We start from the raw sequence: 21,776 nt of genomic DNA, 5'->3' as shown, positions 1-21,776 counted from the left end.
TTATGATAAAAACAAAAACCGTAAAAAACTGTTGTCTATATATCGCGTTGCGATGGAGCCAGTGCGCCGCGATATTCTTATCGCGCTGCGATATTCCTATCACGCCGTGATATTCCTATCGCGCCGTGATGGATCTTGTTTTACTCCGAATCAAATTCTGATTCTTTTTTGATATTTCAACCTTGTTTTTTCTTTTAAATAGAGGTCGTTTTCCACCGTTTTCAATCATCAACAAGCTTGATCACCAACAATCATCATCTTAATCCCTCTATAAGCTATAAGCTTCTCTCTCTCTATTTCTTAGACTTAGCCTAAACACATCCCAACTCCATACGTCCTTTGCGAGACTTGAATATTCCAAGCCCTTCTCGTAGTTGCCTTCGACCTCGACGTGGGGGTTGATATTTCTGAGGGTTTGGTCCCTAATCTATATTTCAATTCTTGGTTGATTTATTTGTTTCATTTAATCTTTCTTGAAGTTACTAACGTGTGTATTGTTTTGATAGAAAGAGATAAGATGCATCAAAGTGAGTAATTTGATCTCCCTAATATTTATTCTTGTAATATAGAAATCATGCTTAGAATATTATTTTAATTCCTAGTATCATGTTAGGATGTTTTTATGATTTCTAGTATCATGTTAGAATGTTTTTAATTCCTAGTATCATGTTAGGATGTCTTTTTGCTTTCTAGTATCATGTTAGGATGTTTTTAATTCCTAGTATCATGTTAGGATGTCTTTTTGCTTTCTAGTAATGTTAGGGTGTTACTTTAATATTTCTAATATCATGTTTTCTAATATCATGTTTAGGATAAAGCTTTGATTTTATTGTTTAGTGACATGCTAGGGTTTGTTGTTAATACGTCTAGTATCATGCCTAGGATCTTGCTAATATTATGATGATTATGATGATGATATTTTGTGTCAATTAATAATTATTATGTTGCTTGATTATTCATGATTTATTGTTATTGCTTGATCACGCTCTTTCTTGCAGGTTTAAAGGAAATTTGTACTTGAAATCACGCCTAATAAGCTAATAAACAATTTGATTTAGGTTAATATGATTTTAATTCAAGTGATCGCCAATAATAGATTTATTTGTGCATTAATAATCAACCAATGTAGATTAAACAGGTTTAGGGCTAACTTGTTGGATGTATGTTGATCGGGAAGCGCCATGAATATCATAAGAATTAACTAGAGGCCGATTTAGGGCGGGTTCAATCTCTTTTAGGTTAGATTCGTACCATCATCCCCGAATATCCAGTCATGGTTCCGGACCACTATGGAGTTAGTGATCTCCGTGATCATTAATGGGATGTAACCTTCACACCCGTGAACTGTTTACAAGTTCCTAAAACTTGTTGGCGACTCTTTTATCTCTAGCTTATTTCCCTTTGGACGCCACCATGCTTAAATGCATGATCACAGTGGGGCTCAAAGTTGATGTTTGAAATATTCCCTTCACTAATACAAGCACCCAAATCATATTGCCATTGATATTTCAAGGGATGGAGATATTCCCCGGGTCTTTCATCTTTGGGGGTAGGTCATTATGGATAAAAGTGCTACAACATTCCCCAACACTCACCGAATCAACCACATTGCACTCTCTCTTGCCACTCAAAATGTCCTTAAGGAACTTAGAATAGTTTGGCATTTGTTGCAAAGCATCGGTGAGAGGAATAGAAAGATGAAGTTGCTTAAGCATCTCGATGAATTTCCCGAATTGTTCGTCAAAGCTATGCCTCAAGAATTTTTGGGGGTAGGGAAGTTTGGGTTTGATAACCTCATCTTGCATTCTCTCTTTCTCCTTGGCCTTCTCATTGGAACTCTCACTCTTCTTGCTAGGCACATCATGCTCATCATCATCAAATGAATCACTCACCTTCTTCTTCTCTTGACTCCTCTTAGCAACTCTCTCCTCTAGAACTTTTCCACTTCTAGTGGTGATAGAATAGACCGGTTTCTTAGGGTCAAGACCTTGGGAGTGTAGAGAAGAAGGGCTAGCACTCTCTTTCAAATTATTGGCTAGTTGAGTGATTTAGGTCTCCAACAACTTGTTATGGGTCATCATTTTATTGAATTTCTTATCACTAACCGCCATGTATGTGTTCAAAATCTTAGTTTGATTTTCAATTATCTCTTCTAAATTAAACCTAGAAGAAGAAGAGGGTTGAGCATAAGAATTATCACCTTGACCTTGGGTCTTTGGAACAAAACCCCGAGGGGGACCTCTTTCAGCATTGTTTTGAAAGTTTCCCCTATTTTGATTATTCCAATTACCCCTATTTTGATTTTGATTTCCAAAACCATGATTATGGTTACTATAACCTTGGTTATGATGACCATAACCTTGGCTTTGATTTTGTCTACTATGACCTTGGTCGTTATAGTTACCTCGGAAACCTTGGTTTCCTTGGTTCCAATAACCACCACCTTGGTTATAGTTGTCAAAATTGTGTTGGTTGTGATAATTCCTTTTCCCTTGGCCTCTTTAATTATCAAACTTGGTTCATTATTGTTAGACACAAAGTTCACATATCATGCTTCTATACATTACCATCAAATCATCACATCCATCCACAAATGAATGAGGGCACAGAAGAATCATGCTCATATGAACCACATACATCATAAAACAAGCATCCACTAGGCATGTTATTGGTAGAGGAAGAAGGAGAAGTAGAGTTAGAAGATGTACCTCTCCCCTTAAATTGGGAGGGAAGATTTGGAGCTTGGGAGGTAGAACTCTCCAATTTAGCTTTGATCGAAGACATCTCTTTCCCTAGGCTTGTTATTTGTGAAGACAAATTGTTGATGGCGTTTAGATGATCAACGGAGTACATCGAGAAGCTACTCTTGCTTGTTGACTCCCTCTCACCATCTTGCCAATCCATGTAGTGCCTCACTACATCTTCAATGATGTCCACAACTTCTTCCTCCGTTCTATTCATAATGGGGCCTCCGGCGCCCGCATCAAGACAATACTTTCCTTGAGGGATCAAGCCTCCATAGAAGATTTGAATTATTTGATAAGTTGGGATTCCATGATGAGGACACTCTCTTTGGTACTCCTTGTACCTCTCCCAAGCGTCATAGAGATTCTCATTAGACCTTTGCTTGAAGCTTTGGATAAGAGCCCTAGCTTCCGCCGTCTTCTTTTGGGAGTAGAATCGAGATAGGAACTCTTTAGTGACCTCATCCCAAGTCCTTAGAGAATTCGGCTTCACCTCCTTATCCAACCATTCTAAAGCCCTCACTATGAGTGAGAAAGGGAAGAACTTTAGGCGAATGAGCTCTTGATTCACACCATTGACCTTGATTGTGTTGCAATACTTCTCAAATTCCTTAAGATGATTTAGGGGGCTCTCATGCTTAGCTCCACTAAATTGTCTTCTTTTAATCAACGTTATCATGGCCGATCGAATTTCAAAATCATTGGCCGGTGTGGTAGGTGGTGCAATGCCACTTTCAAACCTATAGGCTCTGGGTATCCCTAACTCCTTCAAGGCTACTCTTGGGTTTTCTCCCATGCTTGCTTGTTCTTCTTATCTTGGAGGACTAGAACTCAAAGAACGTCTAGCAACTCGTATTCTAGTAATTGTCCTCTCTATCTCCGGATCAAATGGCACAAGAGAACGACCACTTTCTCTATGCATACAATCAAAAGAAAAAATTAGCAGCACGGCTACGAATGTGGCCTAAAAGGGAAAATTATTTTTGTGTTTTTCAAATAAGATGAAATAGACTCAATAACTATAGCAAACAACTACGCCATTCCCCGGCAACGGCGCCATTTGACATAGGGTGAAACTAGGGTCGTTAGGCTAGTCTTCCCAAGTCAACAAAATTTATAACCAAACCTACTCCTAATATAAGGGCAAGTCCAAGTCGATCCATGAGGAATGGAGGGTCAATTACTATAGTCTATGTGTTAAGCTACTTTGAAAAGAGTGTAGAAGTGTGTAATCAAGTAAGCTAATCAAACAAAACAAGTAATAGAGGTAAATCAATCACAAAGATGCTAGGGATTAGGTTCCACATGAAATCATGATAGAGGTACTAAATTGGGGTAAATTGAACCAACAAGTGTTGCAAGGACCAATGATAATTGCATTCAAAGTGTTCAAAAGGCTATCTAGACTAATTGCCAAGATAGGTTTCCTATACGGATGACAAACTAGTAGAATCACAAAGCAAACAAAATGAAAATTAACAATCTCAAATCAATTGGTCATGTCATCAAGATTATCAATGCAATCAAGTTTAGAATTCAAGGTTCATTAATCCTCTTATGCTATGCACAAATTCATCAATTAATTTAATTACAACAATCTATTGATCAAAATCCCCAAATCAACATCAAATTACCAATCAAACATGCTTCCCATTCACCCTAGCTAGGAAATCTACTCACTAATCATGATGAATTCAAGAAACAAAATAAAGCTAATCATCATCATATTCATAGTTGCAAATCAAATCAAAAATCTAATTAATCAATCTAATCAAGTTCAAACAAGCAAAATCAAATTGAAATTTCATCAACAACAAGAATTAAAAGCCATAATTAGAAGCAAGAAGTAAAGAAATCTTACAAACTTGAAGATCAAAAGAGAATCAAACTTGAAATGGATTGAATTAAAGATCAAATGATGGAATTTACACTTTCTCTCTGTAGTTTCTCTCTCTAATTAGCCTAACTTATCTCTTTCTAAAAATGCTAAGAATGCGTGTTCTTAAAATTAGGAAATCCGTACATATATATGGTTATAGGAGAAAAAGAGAGAAAATGGGCTAAAATCGCAAAACAGGGGTGCTTGGGCGTGCAGGTCTGCTCGGCCGAGCAAGCAATGTATGCCCAAGAATACCCACACGTTGCTTGCCTGAGCACATCTTGCTTGCCCGAGCTGCTGCTTGCGCGTGAGGGAGACTTGGATGGCTGCTTGCTTGGGCATATATGGGTCGCTTGCCCGAGCTGCTGCTTGCGCGCGAGGGAGACTTGAATGGCTGCTTGCTTGGGCATACATGGGCCGCTTGCCCGAGCAACTTATGTATGCCCGGTACAGATTCAAAACTTCTACTCCAATGCTTGGGCATGCAATCTTTGCCCAAGCAACCTTGAATTGACTTCTAACTTGGTTTGCTTGCTCTATGACTTCCCGGACTTGGTTTGGTTGACTTCCAAATCTTGTTTTGGGCTTCCTCCTCGACATTTGAACCTCAGAAGATCCCGACACACCTACAAAACAAATCAAACAAAATGGAAAGCAAGAGAATAGCAAAGAAATGCATAAAAAAGGATAATAAAGCCGATAAAAACATGCATTTCTCTAGATTAACACATAAGCACGCGAAGCAAGCATTATTACCTAAAAACATGACATAAAAGGACAAAAATGAGCATAAAACTATGAAGGAAACTACCCTATGAGTGCCATAAATGACACTCATCAAGTCTGGATCCTAAACGAAGGACAAAAAGATCAAGCATAGGGATAGCAGCAGATGAGCCTAGAAGCTTCTTATAGATGCCAACAATTTCATCTGAGATGCTAACAGGATGAGAGAGAAAAGTACCAGAATCATTATACAGAGCTAAAATCCTGTTAATATGCCATCTTTGCTTCACATAAGGAAAAAAGAACTTGCTATTAGAATCTCCTGAAGCAAGCCATCTTTTCGAGATTTTTGTCTCCAAGCATATTCATCAATAGACATCCATATCTTCAGATTCTCAAGACATAGTTTCTCCTGAACATGCAGATTTTTCAGAGTTAGGAAGCATAATGAGTTGACTTTGAATACCATCCAAATCCCGCTAAGCTTGAGAAATTCTCATTTCAATATTAGCAAATTCTATTTTATGCAAATCTTCTAAAGGCTTCTGCAATCTCTTCAATTTAGCCCAAATCTTCTAGAGATGAGAGCTTGCACAATCTTCATTCCAGCTAGCAATACAATTTGCTCAAAACTATGGTGCTCACACATAGAATTGAAGGAATTATAAGGTCTTTCACTAATACGAATCTCAACTCCACAATCAATGAGCAAAGGAGAATGATATGAAACTAAAGGGTTAAGATAGTTAACCTTAACACTTTCCATCTCTTGCATCTAGAAAACATTCCCTAAAGCCCTATCAATCCTGCTCTTAACTCTTGTACTTCCCAAACCTTTACTAGTCCAAGAGAAATAATGGCCAACGCTTTGAAGCTCAGCTGACCTAGTAGAGGTAAGAAATAGATCAAAATAACAAGTCTCAGCATTAGAAACAGGATTGCCACTAACTATATCATAAAAGTGTAACACAACTTTAAAATACCCACACATAAGCCATGTAGCATCACTACAAGTAGCATCAAAACTCCTCAGAACAGTCCATAGAGACTTCCTAGTGTCTATAGTATGCAAGCCATAAACAACAGAGAAAAAGTGCAAAACCATCCCATTCTGATCAAACACTTCACAATGAATGAATTGCTCATGTATTTAAACACATTTAACATCCATTCTCCCGGGCATCCATCCAAGCCATGTTCTACCTCTAGGACTGAAATTATAGTTGTTAATCCAACACCAATCTGTACTGAATTTATTTCTAATTTTCTGCTTATTTTTTTCTTTAACCTGAGTCTCCAAAATAGCAAGCACATCTATGTTATATTGAGTCATTAAATTCTTTACTCCACTAACTTTAGAGGGATCATTTAGCCCTCAAATGTTCCAAGCACAAATAGTCATTTAACTGTAAAATCATCATAAACATCCTCATGCACCATATCTTCTTCCTTATCCTCTTCATCATCAACTTCAGTATCAGACACTACATTTTCTTCATTATGTAGGATGGCAAAGTTATTCTGAATTAGAGTCTCAACTACAACTTCTTTATCCATACGAACCTCTTTTGTTTTCCCAATCACTTTCCAGCCCACGTCATCATTAGAATGTACAACTAAAGTTGTATCAACAAGAGTGACATTCTGCTGGACAGTAGGAACTTCAACTGGTTTTTTCTTTGGAACCCCTTTCTAAACCACCTTAGGTGGAGGAGGAGCTTTCTCTAGCTTCCAGAAATTACAATTATGGCCAACCATATTACATTTCACTCAAACGAGGGTTGCCAATCATAAACAACTTTTTGCTCAAATTCCACACCATCTAGATCAGCAACCTTCACACATTTAGGTAGAGGTCGAGTAACATCCATTTCAATAAGAACTCTAGCAAAAGAAACACGAAATTGCTGAGATGTGCATTCATCAGCATACATTGGAACACCAAGAGCACTACTGATTCTACTAACAGAATCAGTACCCCAGCAATTTAAAGGTAAACTAGGGAATTTCACCCATATTGGAATCACCTTTAATATCTCACCATGAAAGTCAAAATTTGCAGACCACTGCTTAATAATTGCTGGTTTTCCATAAAAGAAGTGTGGCCCTGCATATAGAATTGAATTCCTATCCTCAACATACTCAAAACGAATCACAAAGTACCCATCATTGTGTTGAAAAATAGAGGGTTATGTTACCCTTTTCCATTCCGAAGCCGATTAATCGATGCAATAATAGGGGTCTCACCTCTAACATACATCACTATTGCATTCAACCACTTTTCAGTACATTTATCAACCTCATCCTTCTGCAGCTACGCAACATGAGTACCATTCTTAACCATGGGAGAAACAAAAGTTAAGAACATACCCTTTTGCAGCAAGCTTGTTGTTCTGAACCTTCCCACCCCAACTATCATTGTTACCAAATGGTTCAAAATTTGCATTCCCCATATTCAGCTTTCTATACATTGATAGTTCGAGATGAAGAGGAATAAAGGTTACCTGCAATTTCTCCAGCATCCCATAGAGGAGGTGGTAGAAGAGAAGATTCAATTGCTTAATCGCTTCCACTAATCGAACTGGCACCGGACCAGCGCTGGGATGGACAAGTGAAGGATCTGAAATGACCATAGGTTCTGGATCTTCCCCAAACTCAGTTCTCACTAATGGAACAATGTTCGACGAACTAGGTTCCACCTTATTTCCTTTCCCTGCAAATCTTGAGACCCTAGTACCGTAGATGACATATGAGGTGATTTCCTATTATTCGATGAGATTACCACTAGATTAGCCTTCTTCTTCTTCCCCATCAATGGAGATGGCATACAATAGCGAAACACCTTATCATGCGCTGCTCACCATAGAGAGAGAGAGAAAATTTATTGGAATCACTAACTTTGCAAGGCTACAAAGTTTCTATAATTCAATCAAATTTTATCGATAATACAGATATTACTTCCTCCGTTTTTTAAAGCTAGAGTGCTTCACTTTTCTTTTGTAGTCGTATTTTTAAAAAGTGGTCCAATTCTTTTTTGGAAAATTATAACAATATTTTATTAATTTCTTCCCCCGCTAGTGATATCCATATCATATTTTAATCTCGGCAAAAGTTAACGAATGCCCAAGGCGTTGGATAAGATAACTAAAAGTAGAAATATTTAACTAAAATGAATATTAATTACATCGATCAACGCGTGATTTTGGCATGCATTCCCAAATTAATATTACTTTAGGAAGTATTTTAAATGCTTATGTAACGTCCCGGGACATTCGTTAGCAAGATCCATCAATCTCTATAGATTCTCTCTCCTCCTTACTTATATCTAGTTTTGACTTTTCAGTTTTTAAAATTCTTTAACGTATTCCACTTCACTTATAAAATAATACTTTCAATAATCCTTTTAAAACTACATACTCGAAGAAAAGTGGTTAACTACATACTCGAAGAAAAGAACACTTTTTAAAATACGGAAGAAGTACACTTTTTAAAAGATAGGAGTTGTATTTAAATGAACCAAACCATGTACTAATCCTTGTTCAAAATGTATGTCATAAAATTCGTGAAATGAACAAACCCATTTACCCGTCCAAGTTCCATATGCTGACTTTATTACTTACCAAAGTGGTGGCCCATAATTATTGGTCATCCCCTACAGCATCCCCATTTCTCAATCCATAGATTAGATTCCTATAAAACGGCAAACACAATCAGAAGCAACAACAACAAACAACACTTTTGTACTTTAAACAAATTCTATTTTCAGATTCAAAAGCAGTAAAAATTTAATTATGGCATGGAATTCATTTCCCTTGGAAATCATTTACCAGATATTTGGATGGATTGCTTTCTTCTCTTGGTCTATCAGTTTCTACCCTCAAGTTATTCTCAATTACCGTCGTAAAAGGTTTGTGATTCCTCTTTTTGTTTCTTGTATAATCATGTTTAATTGATTTGGGCAGTGATGTAAACGAGATTTGATCCCACGTCTTTGACGACATTTGGTTAATCGTTTAAACTTATGGTGCAGTGTGGTGGGGTTAAACTTTGATTTTGTGGTGCTGAATTTGACAAAGCATAGCACGTATCTTATTTACAATGCCACCCTTTACTTCAGCTCGGTTGTTCAGAGGCAATACCGCGACAAGTATGGCCGTGACGAGGTGATAAGTTGATAATTCTTTCTCTCTTACTCATTTTGATTCCGGCATGGTTGATTCATCATTTACATCTAATGCCAGTTGGGTGTCAATTCGGGTAATGGTTCAGTTTGGGGTTAGGTTTATCGGTTTCGGGTTATAATAGGTCGGTCGGGTGACCACTCTTTCTCTCTTGTTAAATTGCGGCATGGTTCATTGTAGTTGTTAAATTGCATCATTCAAGTAATCAAACATTTCCCCCAAAAATTTATAACGAATAGAAAAGCATATATAAAAAAAAGTAAAAAATTAAAGACTTACGGTTAAATACGGGTTTGGGCTACCACAAATTAAGAGAGAGAGTCCATCCCAGAACCATATGGCAATAGGAGGTTTAGCCGGTTAGTCTTACAAAGTGTTTAACTCTTTTTTATTTTATCAATGTGGGACTCTTACATGTGTTATTTGGTGGGATATACTTGAACACTTACCTTTACTTTTCAGAGGAGAAGTGAATTTGGTAGTAGTTTGGAAGTGACAAGATGAATCAATAACGACAGTGAATCTAGGATTAGTGGTATAATTTGGAATTTTAGATAATTTTGTAGTTTATGCCAATTTTTGCAATTGAATATTAGATAGTCTTGTAGCTTACGCCGGCAGCTTTCTTTACACTTGCATAAAAAAAAAAAAAATTATAATCTGTTTAAGGATATGCTCAAAGGTAGGGGTGCTAATCCAGCGAGGCAAGCCCGAGCTATGGTCAACTCGGCTTCATTTAAGTTTGTTCAAACTTGAGCCGAGCTCGAAACTTTAAGAGTTGAGCTTTGGCCAAAGCGTTGACTGAGCTGAACTCGAAGAATTCACGAAAATACTAAATTATAAAATTTTGCGACGAGTCTATTTTTCAATAATCAAAATACTAACTTATTACAACGTGTTTTTTGTGTGGCTGGTCATATCGTGTAGTCGGCTAACACACACCAAAACACGGGTAACTCCGAGAGTAATGCTTGACCAAGTAACCTTTAACCAAGTAATCCCTGACCGATTGAGTAACCCCTCACCAATTAATGCCGACGATACGGTGTGGCTAGCCATATGAAACTTTGTGAACTTATTATTGTGCAATATTTAGAATAAATATATTTATGTTGATATACATACATGGAAAAGATTAATTGAGCTTATTCACGAACTTTTGAAGCCGAGCTTTGTATAACTCAACTCAACTTATTAAGATCGAGAGCCGAACTCAAACCTGAGCCAAGCCACCACGGATCGAGCTTTAACCTTGAACGAGTTGAGCTCGAACCGGTTATGAACAGGTAGGCTCATTATCACCCCTAGTCAAAAGGTTTACAGAAAACCATAGGATGGGGTCAAAATGAAAATTTTATACTTATCTAGAATAGTTCGAACAATGTTGTAGTGTGTTATATGGTAAGTCGTTGAGATATTATCAATTATTTCTTAAGATATGAGATAATAGAGTGTTATTTCATTGAAAAAATAGATGTGACATAAGATAGTTGGGTATTACTTTTATTGAATTAGAGATAGTGGAGCCCGGACTTTTTGGTAGTGAAGTATTAGTATTTATTTGAGACAAATGAAAATGGAAAGTGTTTGAATGATTTATAGTAGCACAACAACCTACCCCCTCCTTTACAAAAGAAAATAGAGGAAATAGATGGACAACTTATCTGTAGTACTATATATAAAGAGAAACGGTTTTTTGGGTGATAAATTTGGCTTTTTCTAAAATGCCCTTCTCAATTTCCAAATTTACTAATTCACATATTTTTTTTAGATAACACTTTATTTTGTTCATTTTTTTCCCTCTATAGAAAAAAAAAAAATTGTTATTTAAAAAAAAAAAATCTTAACTACTCATAACTGAGCATTTTTTTTTTTTAACATTTCACAATATATTCTTTTTCCAAAAATTCATGCTCTTTATTTTTTTTGTTTTTAATGTTTTACAGTAAAAAAAAATGTTGGGTAAATTTTATCTTTTATTCTTTATGGTAAATCAAAAATTTATAAAAGTACTTCTAAAATTCTGTTAAATTTTACTATAATAATCATTGTTGAAAAAAAAAAAAAATCCAAGACATGAGTACCAACAATTTCTTTTTAATCTTTAATTTGTTGGGATCGCGAGAGGTAGGGGAAGACCTTAAAATACTTAGAAGAGGGTGATTGAGAGTGACATGAGTGCTTTCAGGAAAATATAGTGTGTTGGATAGGGTGGTGTCGAGCTTAGGGAGAAAATTCACATCAACGACATATCGTAATTACATGTATACTTTCTAATTTTTGGTATTTATTTTTATTAATTTATCCCACTAATGTTTTATGAACTGATATCCTTTGATAAAGTTTTCTCAAACCTTTATGTTTTTTACTCCAATGTTTTAACCACTCCTTGAAAACTTTCTTAAATATTATTATTGGTTCTCTTTTAAAACTTCCTTAATAGTTTTTTCTCACTTTACTCACCTTTTTTCAAACTTTTTCAAATAATTATGTTGTTATGTCCTTTTCTTTATATCGTGCGGTTTTTTATGACGATTCATGTTAGCTGACCCCAAATTATTTTGGGAGTAAGGCTTTGTTGTTATTGTTCTTGTCCTTGTGCCAAAAACAGGTTTTGGATCGATCTTCCCTATAAAAAAAAAAAAAAAAGGTTTTGGTTCGATCTTGTTTTCCTCTTGATGATTATAAGCAATAGCATGTTTGTTTACTTTCATAATTTGAACCTTAGCTAAAATATAATATTAAGCCTAAAATTCTCAATGGTTGTGATTTTATTAAAAAGTGTGGCTTAATACTACTTTTTATTTTGGAATTGGACTTGTGCTAGACGACAATGAAATGCTTCATCTTATACTCGTACAACTAACACTCAATTCCAATGTTTGTTCTTTTATGTGACAATTCCCTTTTATTTCTTCTAAACATTTATGAACTTATTATCCCTTATGACTCTTACTTGTAATTATTGGCCCTTAGTTGAACTTAATTTAGTTGTGAATTCTCGCTACAACCTATATTAGTTTTTACACTAATCATGACACATAATTTTAGGTAATAAGTTGTTTGATTAGAGATAGTGAGTGTTGTGTTGTCGAAAAGTAGATGTGACAAAAGATAATGAAGTATCTATTTATTGAATGTGGAGTAATAGTTGTAGTGCCGGAAAAACCAAATATTGACTTTTAAATATATAACTAGATCCTGTATGTGATTCCTTGTAAATGTAATTTTGTTTTTGTCCCTCCACCTTGTCATCTATAGTGTGATCTTTGGCTAATACACATGTTGCAGATGATTCCTGTAGCTGCGAATGATGTTGCATTCTCCATACATGCTGTTCTATTGACAGCATTTACATTGTTCCAGATCTTTATCTATGAGGTAAGTAGCATCTTCTGCATGTTTAAATTTTCATGATAGATTCTTTTTTGAGTTACTACCATGTTTTCTATAATATATTTTCGAATTTAATATTTGTGCCTATTCTCTCTATAGCGTGGAATCCAGAAAGTCTCAAAGATCTCATTTACACTGGTTATTGCTGCATGGGGTATTGCTGCAGTGTGTGTATTTATTGCTTTACCAAGCCATTCTTGGCTTTGGCTGATCACCGTCTTCAAGTAAGAATTTTTTTTTTTTAATTATGTGAATATGTCCTGCTGTATATGCTTGCTTTTATCTTATGTAAACTTAAAAGGGTGATATCAGATAAGCAGGTAATTATTTTCTAGCCAAGAAATATATTGGTTTTAAAAAATTATATTAGGATGAAACACGGCAATAGCAAGGAATATATTGGTTTAAAAAATATATATTGCGTTCAAAGAAAGCATGCCAATCAATCTGGGACATTAGTACAAATAGAAACATATACCAAAGGAGTCTACTTTGGTTGGCTCCAGAAGTTCATAATACTTAAAATCTAGCATTTAACAGAATTTCTTAATTGAAATGTTTATGTAGTTTGTTGGAGGGGTTTAATTGTTATTAATTTATAATTAAGTGGTAAGCTTTTCTAATAATTTCTTGAGGAAGAACATAGCAAGAGAATTTTGTTTTACCTACATAGATACAAATTCTGCGTTTATGCCTTTATTCCTGAGTGATAAATTTCTTACTTAAATGAAAAATGTCTTGCACATCATGGATGTCTTTGAGTAACTTTTTGTTTTTATTTTTTATTTTTTATTTTTTTTTTTATAATTTTATATATTCATTGAAAATAGTGTTGTTCCGCTGAATTTTTCTGAATATTATTTGAAGGACCTAGTAATGTAGTTAGCTTAAGGTTCCAAATTATGATGTCATTTTCTTGGTATGTCATGTCTCCATAAAAATTTCACCTTCCATTTAGAGCCATAGCAATGATTTTGGGGCCATGTTCCAAATCGAAAAAGGGGCCCTTAATAATTTGAAAATTATACATTTTTTTTTATCAATAATTTAGGCAATGCACAATTTCCCTATATATACATTACAAAATGAAAATGCTTTCGTATAACAATGATATATTTAATTACGCAAAATCAAATTTGGATATTTTATTCATATTGATAATAGCAACTAAATATAACTCAAAGCTTATATCAACTCGACTTATATTAACTTCTATTTATATAAAAAGTAATATTCTTCTAACGCTCTTTGAGGCAAAATCATCAATCAAGTCTTCATATTCCACTTTCTCTAGAAGATCACTCTCAATTGCTATCATCGCCAATCTATTTAGTCTTTCTTGTAGCATTGTAGAACGAAGATATGACTTTAATAGCTTCAACCTTGAAAAACTTCTGTTTTCAGTTGCAACTGTCTTGAAAATCTATTTTTAGGACATTTCACAAGCCAATCCCTATCATATTTCTCACTCTTAGATAGAACTCTAGTATACAAAATAGCCATAAATCGTCTTGAAAATCTATCTTTAGGACCTTTCACAATGGAATTATCTTTTCTAAGACCATTTTTCACTAATAAATCAATCATATTAGAATCAAGACCATCCCAAACTCTTGGATCATATATATTAGGCATATAACTAGTTTCATAATGATCAACACTATCATTATCAAAACGCATATCATCAATATTTTTAGCATTATTATCATTCTCAATAGGCACATCATTAACATTGCAATTAACACTAGGCAAATCATCAAAATATTACCCACATCATCAACATTCTCGCAATAGGCCTATTAATAATGTTGACGGTGATGATATTGATAATGTTAATGTTGATCTTGTTAGTGATATGCCTATTGCGGAGAATGTTGATGATGTGGATAATATTTTTGATGATGTGCCTAGTGCTAATTGCAATGTTAATGTTGTGCCTATTGAGAATGATAATAATGCTGAAAATATTGATGATATGCCTTCTGTTAATGACAATGTTGATCATTATGAAACTAGTTATATGCTTAATATATATGATCTAAGAGTTTGGGATGGTCTTGATTCTAAAATGATTGATTTAATAGTGAAAAATGGTCCTAAAAGAGATAATTTTGTTGTGAAAGGTTCTAAAGATAGATTTTCAAGACGATTTACGGCTAACTTGTATACTAGAGTTCTATTAAACGCTGAGAAATGTGATAGGGATTGGCTTGTGAAAGGTACTAAAGATAAATTTTTAAGACAGTTGCAACTGAGAAAGAAGTTTTTCAAAGTTAAAGCTATTGAAGTCATATCTTCGTTCTACAATGCTATAAGAAAGACTTAATGGATTGGCGATGATAGGCAATTGAGAATGATCTTCTAGAGAAAGTGGAATAAGAAGACTTGATTGATGATTTTGCCTCAAAGAGTGTTTGAAGAATATCACTTTTTAAATATATATAAATTAGCTTTGCATTGTATTTAGTTGCTAGTATCAACATGAATAAAATATCCGAATTTGATTTTGCGTAATTGAATATATCATTGTTATACCAAAGCATTTTCATTTTGTAATGTGTATATAGGGAAATTGTACATTTCCTAAATCATAGATAAAAAAAAAATTGTATAATTTTCACATTATTAAGGGCCCCTTTTTCGATTTGGAATAGGGCCCCAAAATCATTGCTACAGCCCTGAAGGGGCAGGATTAGGACTAGGGACTAGGGCAATCACTGGAAGTATTGAGTTTCGTTAACCCTTGATGAGTGATTCATCCTGCTTGTCATGCATGTCATCCTATGTGGCTAAGATTGTCTTCTAGTGATTAAAGCTAGTGAAGAATTAGATCTAGATGTTTTAAATGATATGTGAGGATTTAATTGGGAAATGCAATGGTTGATGTGGAGAATCACTTGATATTTTAATTAATTTTGAAGAATATACCATTTATCTTTGTAAAACAAGGGCAAGATGAAATGCTAAATCAAGGTTTAAAAGTAAGACTTTGGTGTTGTTTTTTTTGGTTCTTGGATTTATATGAAACTGAGGAGTTTTATGAACTTGCGTAATGAACCAGCCTTATGATGGGTATAATTGGAACTGTACAATGAATCTTGAGAAAAAAGGTATCAGTTAGAGGGAAAGGGAAATCAGGAAGTCTAAATTAATAGGTTCTTCGGTTAAATTAACCATTTTAACAAAACTATTTCTCAATATAACTACTTTTAAATTCTAATACCTTTTCTTATCAAAATATTGACATGGGGAGCAGTTGAATATTTCATTGACTGCATTTTTTTTTTTTTTTTCATGTTGAATTGGCTTGGTTTTTATTTATTTATTTATTTTTCGATACTACCAAACTTCCACTATCAAAACTACAAAGTTTTTAAGAAAATACCAGCAAAATGTACATTTAATATTGTTTATATAAACTACACTGATTTCCTCAAAAAAAAAAAAAATATTAACTACACTGAAAAACTCTAGCAGTTATCAAGCTCAGTCTTCAACGTGTAGGTTAGATGTTGCAACCAAATTGATTTGAGAACAGTTGGAAGAAACCTTAAACAAATAAATACATAAATAAAATCTTATACATAGCATACCAAAATTACCTACCTTAAAATGATTATCGAGCATGGAAGAGCACAATGCCACCATAGTATTTTATCAGGCTGCAAATACATGAGTGTTCTTCAAATTTGCATTTTCTACTTAACTAGTAAAGTAGTCTAACTTAATACGTAATAATTGATAAAATCGAACAAAAAGCACTCATATGTACAGGGTGGTGCTGGTTGCACTCAGGCTATATTTCAGGGTGTTTAGACCAATTTTGCTATTAGTTTCTATAATTTTTACTTATCAATCTTAATAGGGGTAGAATTGGAATTGCACAACAATTTAGCAACGAAGCTTGAGGAAAAACTCAAAAACTAATTTAGAGGGAAAGGGGATTCAGGAAGTCTATATTTCACGGTGTTGAGGCCAATTTTGCTATTATTTTCTATAATTTTCATTTATCAATCAAGATCAACATTTCTTGTTCATCATTTAAACAACCTTAATTGGGGTCGAATTGGAATTGCACAAAAAACTCAAAAACTAATTTAGAGGGAAAGGGGATTCAGGAAGTCTCTATAATTAGAGGGTGGGAAGTTTATTTTGGTTTTGTACAGTTAACTTTGTAAGAGAGGCTAGTCTCTCAAATGCTTAAAATTCATCTTTAATTTTCTGTAATGTTCACATTATTGATTAACATCGCCATTTCAAGCTTTCAACATTTCTTCTATATGGTGGCTGCTAAAGCTTGCCAATGACTTAAGAGTTGTGCACCAGTGATAAACTAATTCGCTGTTGGAACAACTCCTCACAGGCTTAACATGTGCTAGGAACTTATCAAAGGCTCAAGTTCAGGTGTCCACTTAATATGCTAACTTTGACCCCTTAGCCTAGGTTTTTACTCATATTAGGTCTGTTGGACGTCTGATCCTCCTTCAAAGATGAGTTTGATTTTTTATTTATTTATTTATTTTATTTATTTTTTTATTCTCTCAATTTCAAACAAAAAGTTCCAGTCCTCTAAGTTCTCATACTTTTGGAGCTCTATTCGGCACTTTCTCAAGCATCAAATTGTGTTGTATTCACTAAACATTGAAGCATAATGTATTAGTCAAGATGATATCATTCAATTAGAAGCTAAATGAAGAGAGTTGTGTGTGCTTTTTATCAAACATGCTAATGACAGAATCTCTGGGTTTGGCCATAGTCTCATGCTTCCTAAAACATGCAAATGACTGATTCTCTAGATTTGGCCAATGTCTCCCATATCCTTAAAAGTCTCAACCCACTTTCCCATGATATCTTAAACTCTAGATTGTGTTGAATTCCTTAGAATTATAGGGCCATGGTTAGATCCTTGTTGCCCCCTTCTTTACAATATAGTTTCAAAGTGCTATAATGGTTGTTCCAAAAGAAGCTACTTTTATCTTTTCAACGTGATAAACTTACTTGTTTCCTCATCAATGATTGGTTGTTTGGAATTTGGATTGGACCAGTGGTAGTGTGTAGCTTTTTTTTAGTTTTGGTCATATTGTGTGTACCACAATTGAGGAAGCTAAAGACTAGTATGAGAAACTATATATATGTCTTAAACTGATTTACTTCCAGAGTTCCAGGTAATGTATATCACCAGGTACAAACAAACTTTCATATTACAGTAGGATTTTACTTTGACACTCTTTATTGATGGTTGTGTACAGCACTTTTTTACCTATTTAAATTTGCATTTAGGTGTAGATTGGAATCGACCACATTACCATTTCATTGTTGAATGATTTGGCTTCTGTCGTTAACTTCTCCAGCTCTTGTAGTTGGCAGCTAGATATAATGTGCAACGGTGTTGTTATGCACACATTATTCTGTGACCGAGTGTTTCAGCATTTTAATCAGGATATAATCATGTATTAACCCCTAATGAATTTTGAAGGGTTTCGTTTCAGTGTTGATTCTTATTATATTATGAAGACAAGTGGATTACATATTTTTTCCCTATAAAAGATACATGTATGCCATATTGCTTCTTGTTGTGGGCTAAATACTCAAAGCATTTGTGGAATGATAACTTTATGCAAACTCTCTGATCCCTTCATAACATGATTACCTTTTTGTTTTAATATTGCAGCACTATTCAGGTTACCATGACTGTCATTAAATATATTCCCCAGGTTGGTATTGGCTTCTTTAAAATTGTCTTGTATTTCCGTTGATGATTTGATCTTTTATCTAAACTGTGATGTTGTAAGTCTTAGAATTAACATGATGTCCAGTAGTCATAGATTAACTGATTTGGCCTGTTCTAGGAAAGATTAAAGGTAATAATGTTAGGGGCAGGCGTCGAATGCAAATAATCTACATCCATCTAATCTTGTTTAAAAACCTGATTTCATATACATGTTGCATCAACTCCTTGAGTTACTAGCTTTTTCACATAGTTAACCACCCTGACAGTATTAGCCTCCCTCCATAGTGTTGTTACTGCTGTACATTGAAAGGGATGACAACCTGATTGCTTGTTCACTACTACACTTTTACCATACTTTATTTTATAGTATACTCGTTTGATTAATTTCGAGGAAGAGTTGATTGTTTCAACATCTATGGAGGATCAGCAATAGCTCTTGCAGTATGTAAAATAAGTGTTGGACAGTATCTGTGTACCATATTTTCTTTCCTGTTGCATTGGTTTATTCAATTCTAATTTTTGAAATTTTGAAAGGGTACTCAGTCTTTTACTTTTTTGGAATTTAGGCATTTATGAACTTCTATAGGAAAAGCACAGAAGGATTTAGTATAGGAAATATTTTACTTGATTTTCTTGGAGGGGTGACAAACTACGGACAAATGGCTACCCAGTCTATCGATCAAGGTGAATTTCTTTTTATAGCAGTATATTGTTTTTGCAAATCTAAATTTATCTCGTAAAGTTGCCAATTTATATATTTTAATCTTTTTTTGCCTGTAGGTTCTTGGGTGAATTTCTATGGAAATATTGGGAAGACACTGCTGTCTCTTGTATGCGGTCCATCTGATTTCACGCCTTCTATTTACTGATCTATCTTTACTTTAAAGCAGTTTTCTGATGTCAAATTGTCATGCAGGTGTCTATCTTCTTTGATCTCCTGTTTATGGTACAACACTACGTGCTATATCGCAATAAGCCAATCCATCGTTCTTCTAAGTTGGATGAGGCAAACGACGAGGCACTATTGAAAAGCTCAGATCTAGCAACGTCTGACCTCCCCTAAAGCAAGAACTGGGATGTTCTGCTGCATTGATGTAACCATGAGTATGTTAAACATGATGGGTCTAAATCAAACGAGAACTTTATATACATTGATTGCCCAAAATGCTCTCCTATCTACAAACTACCTCATTCAAGGAACTCCCACACCACAGTATTTTTTATTCAAAAATTGTAGAACATCTAAGAAAAATTGTACATACTGTAATTAGCTTTTCAATTTGATAGTGTAAAAATGTTGGTATCCAGCATTCTAGTTTTAATACAATATATACAAGTTTGGAAGGAAATAGCAAGGGTTTTCATTTACCATATCTATTTTCTAGGTAACTAATGAATTTGTACAACCTCCATTTTTCCAAGTCTTACTCACTTTCCGTTTTCATTTATTTTCTATGTTTTATTTACCTGTACTTTATTCCTTTAATGACAACTTTTCATTTATTTTTTATGATCCATAACCTCATTTTGTGGAGCTTAATTTTATTTAATAAATTTTTTACTCTCTATCTCTCTCTTCTTTATTACAAAAGTACCCACATGTATGATCTTCATTTTTCCTTTTTCTTAGTTTGCGTAGCTATAATAACTGAGTAAGATTTAGCAAAATGGAAGTAGTAATAGAAATGATTAAATGATTCATGAAAGAGATATCATTAAGGGGGCATTTGGTTCGCAGAGTGGTATGGGTTTGGAATCAGGAATGGGCTTAAGGTGGTATCGAGTTGGAACTTGATACTTAATACCATGTGTTTGGTTTAATTCTGGAATGGAATCTCTCACTATTCCCTCCTTTTTTTTGATACCTAAGGGAATGGAATGAGCCAAACCCACCTTCCCCCAAAGATTTCTAAATCCTATATCTCATGGGTTTGAGGTATGGGTTTAAAATTCATACTTTTGACAACCAAACATATGGTATGGGTTTTAGTCATTCCAAACCCATACCTCATACCTATATTCCGCAAACCTAACGCCCCCTAAATAGGGTTATTTGGCACTAACAATCAACCTGTACAAGATCTAAATTCTCAATAAATATTAAACACCCAAAGACAAATGACATCACTTTAGTTCTACTCTTGAATAATGTTAGGGAAAGTATTGTGTTAGTTTGACCACATAAATATGATTCTCCTCATCTCTTCTTCACGGGAAATTCCCTGTTTCTAATAGTGAGAAACGAAATTTGTTTCTCATGGGGGCATTTTGTTTCTTACTATGAGAAAGTGGGGCTCCCTCCTTCTTCACCTTTTGCAATAACAATGGAGTTTACCATTTTCCTCTCCAAACCCCTTCCCACCACCATCAAACCACCACTCTCTCTCCTTTTAAACAACCCCAACCGCCATACAAGGCCGTCGGAGTTTTTTACGGATGTGCTCTCTTGGGTACTCTTCAAGCTCACAATGTCGACGGTGATGACTAGGTGGGCAAAAGTCATATTCATTGAAGAACCTAAATTTGAAAGTTACTCCTTTGTTATTCTTCTTAGTCTTTCAACATATTTCTATGAACCATTACTTGTCCACCAACCCCAAAATACCTTCTACTAGTAGTAAGGAATACAAGCGATACTAATCAATTATTCAATATGATCTCATCTCACTACCATTGTGTGATCATAATATTCTTTGTGCCTTCTTTATGCCCCTTTTGTGTTTGCTTTTGTTTGACCCGTTGCAGGAGCCCTATGAGTGGTTCAAAGGCACGTTCATACCTTAAGGAAGCATAGGAGCTAGCAAAGGGGAGACATAAAGGCTAAGGGCATGCTTGGATTGGGGGTAATATATGAAGGGGGTAATAAAAGTCAAATTTGAAAAAACATAAATAATTAGAGGTGTTGTTGTAGGAGGTATGATGCTTACAAATGAAATAAGGTAATGAAGAAAAGAGAGAGATGGAGGAATTATTACCCTCATAATGAAGGTAATAGTTACACATAAAGGTGTGCATCGTGCCGTGCCGTGCCGCCGCGGGCCACGGTCTCCGGCGTGTCGTGTCGTGCCGTGCCACCGTGCCAGAGTAGGCGTGCCGTGCCGTGCCGCCCAAAGTCGCAG

The 21,776-nt window shown here is 34.8% G+C and overlaps 1 protein-coding gene across 1 annotated transcript; it reads left to right on the top strand.

The window, feature by feature from the left end:
• Nucleotides 1–9,002: 9,002 nt before the first annotated feature.
• LOC110735167 (cystinosin homolog) lies at nucleotides 9,003–20,030 on the top strand. The gene is made up of 8 exons (XM_021915334.1): nucleotides 9,003–9,256; nucleotides 9,380–9,512; nucleotides 12,822–12,911; nucleotides 13,026–13,150; nucleotides 18,598–18,640; nucleotides 19,224–19,341; nucleotides 19,438–19,487; nucleotides 19,574–20,030. The coding sequence occupies exons 1-8, from the start codon at nucleotides 9,141–9,143 to the stop codon at nucleotides 19,718–19,720; spliced, it is 822 nt and encodes a 273-aa protein (XP_021771026.1). The 5' UTR covers nucleotides 9,003–9,140; the 3' UTR covers nucleotides 19,721–20,030.
• Nucleotides 20,031–21,776: the final 1,746 nt, after the last annotated feature.

This window comes from Chenopodium quinoa, unplaced genomic scaffold (assembly GCF_001683475.1).
Source record: "Chenopodium quinoa cultivar QQ74 unplaced genomic scaffold, ASM168347v1, whole genome shotgun sequence".
NCBI lineage: Eukaryota > Viridiplantae > Streptophyta > Magnoliopsida > Caryophyllales > Amaranthaceae > Chenopodium > Chenopodium quinoa.
This window is presented reverse-complemented; position numbering and strand designations above follow the sequence as displayed.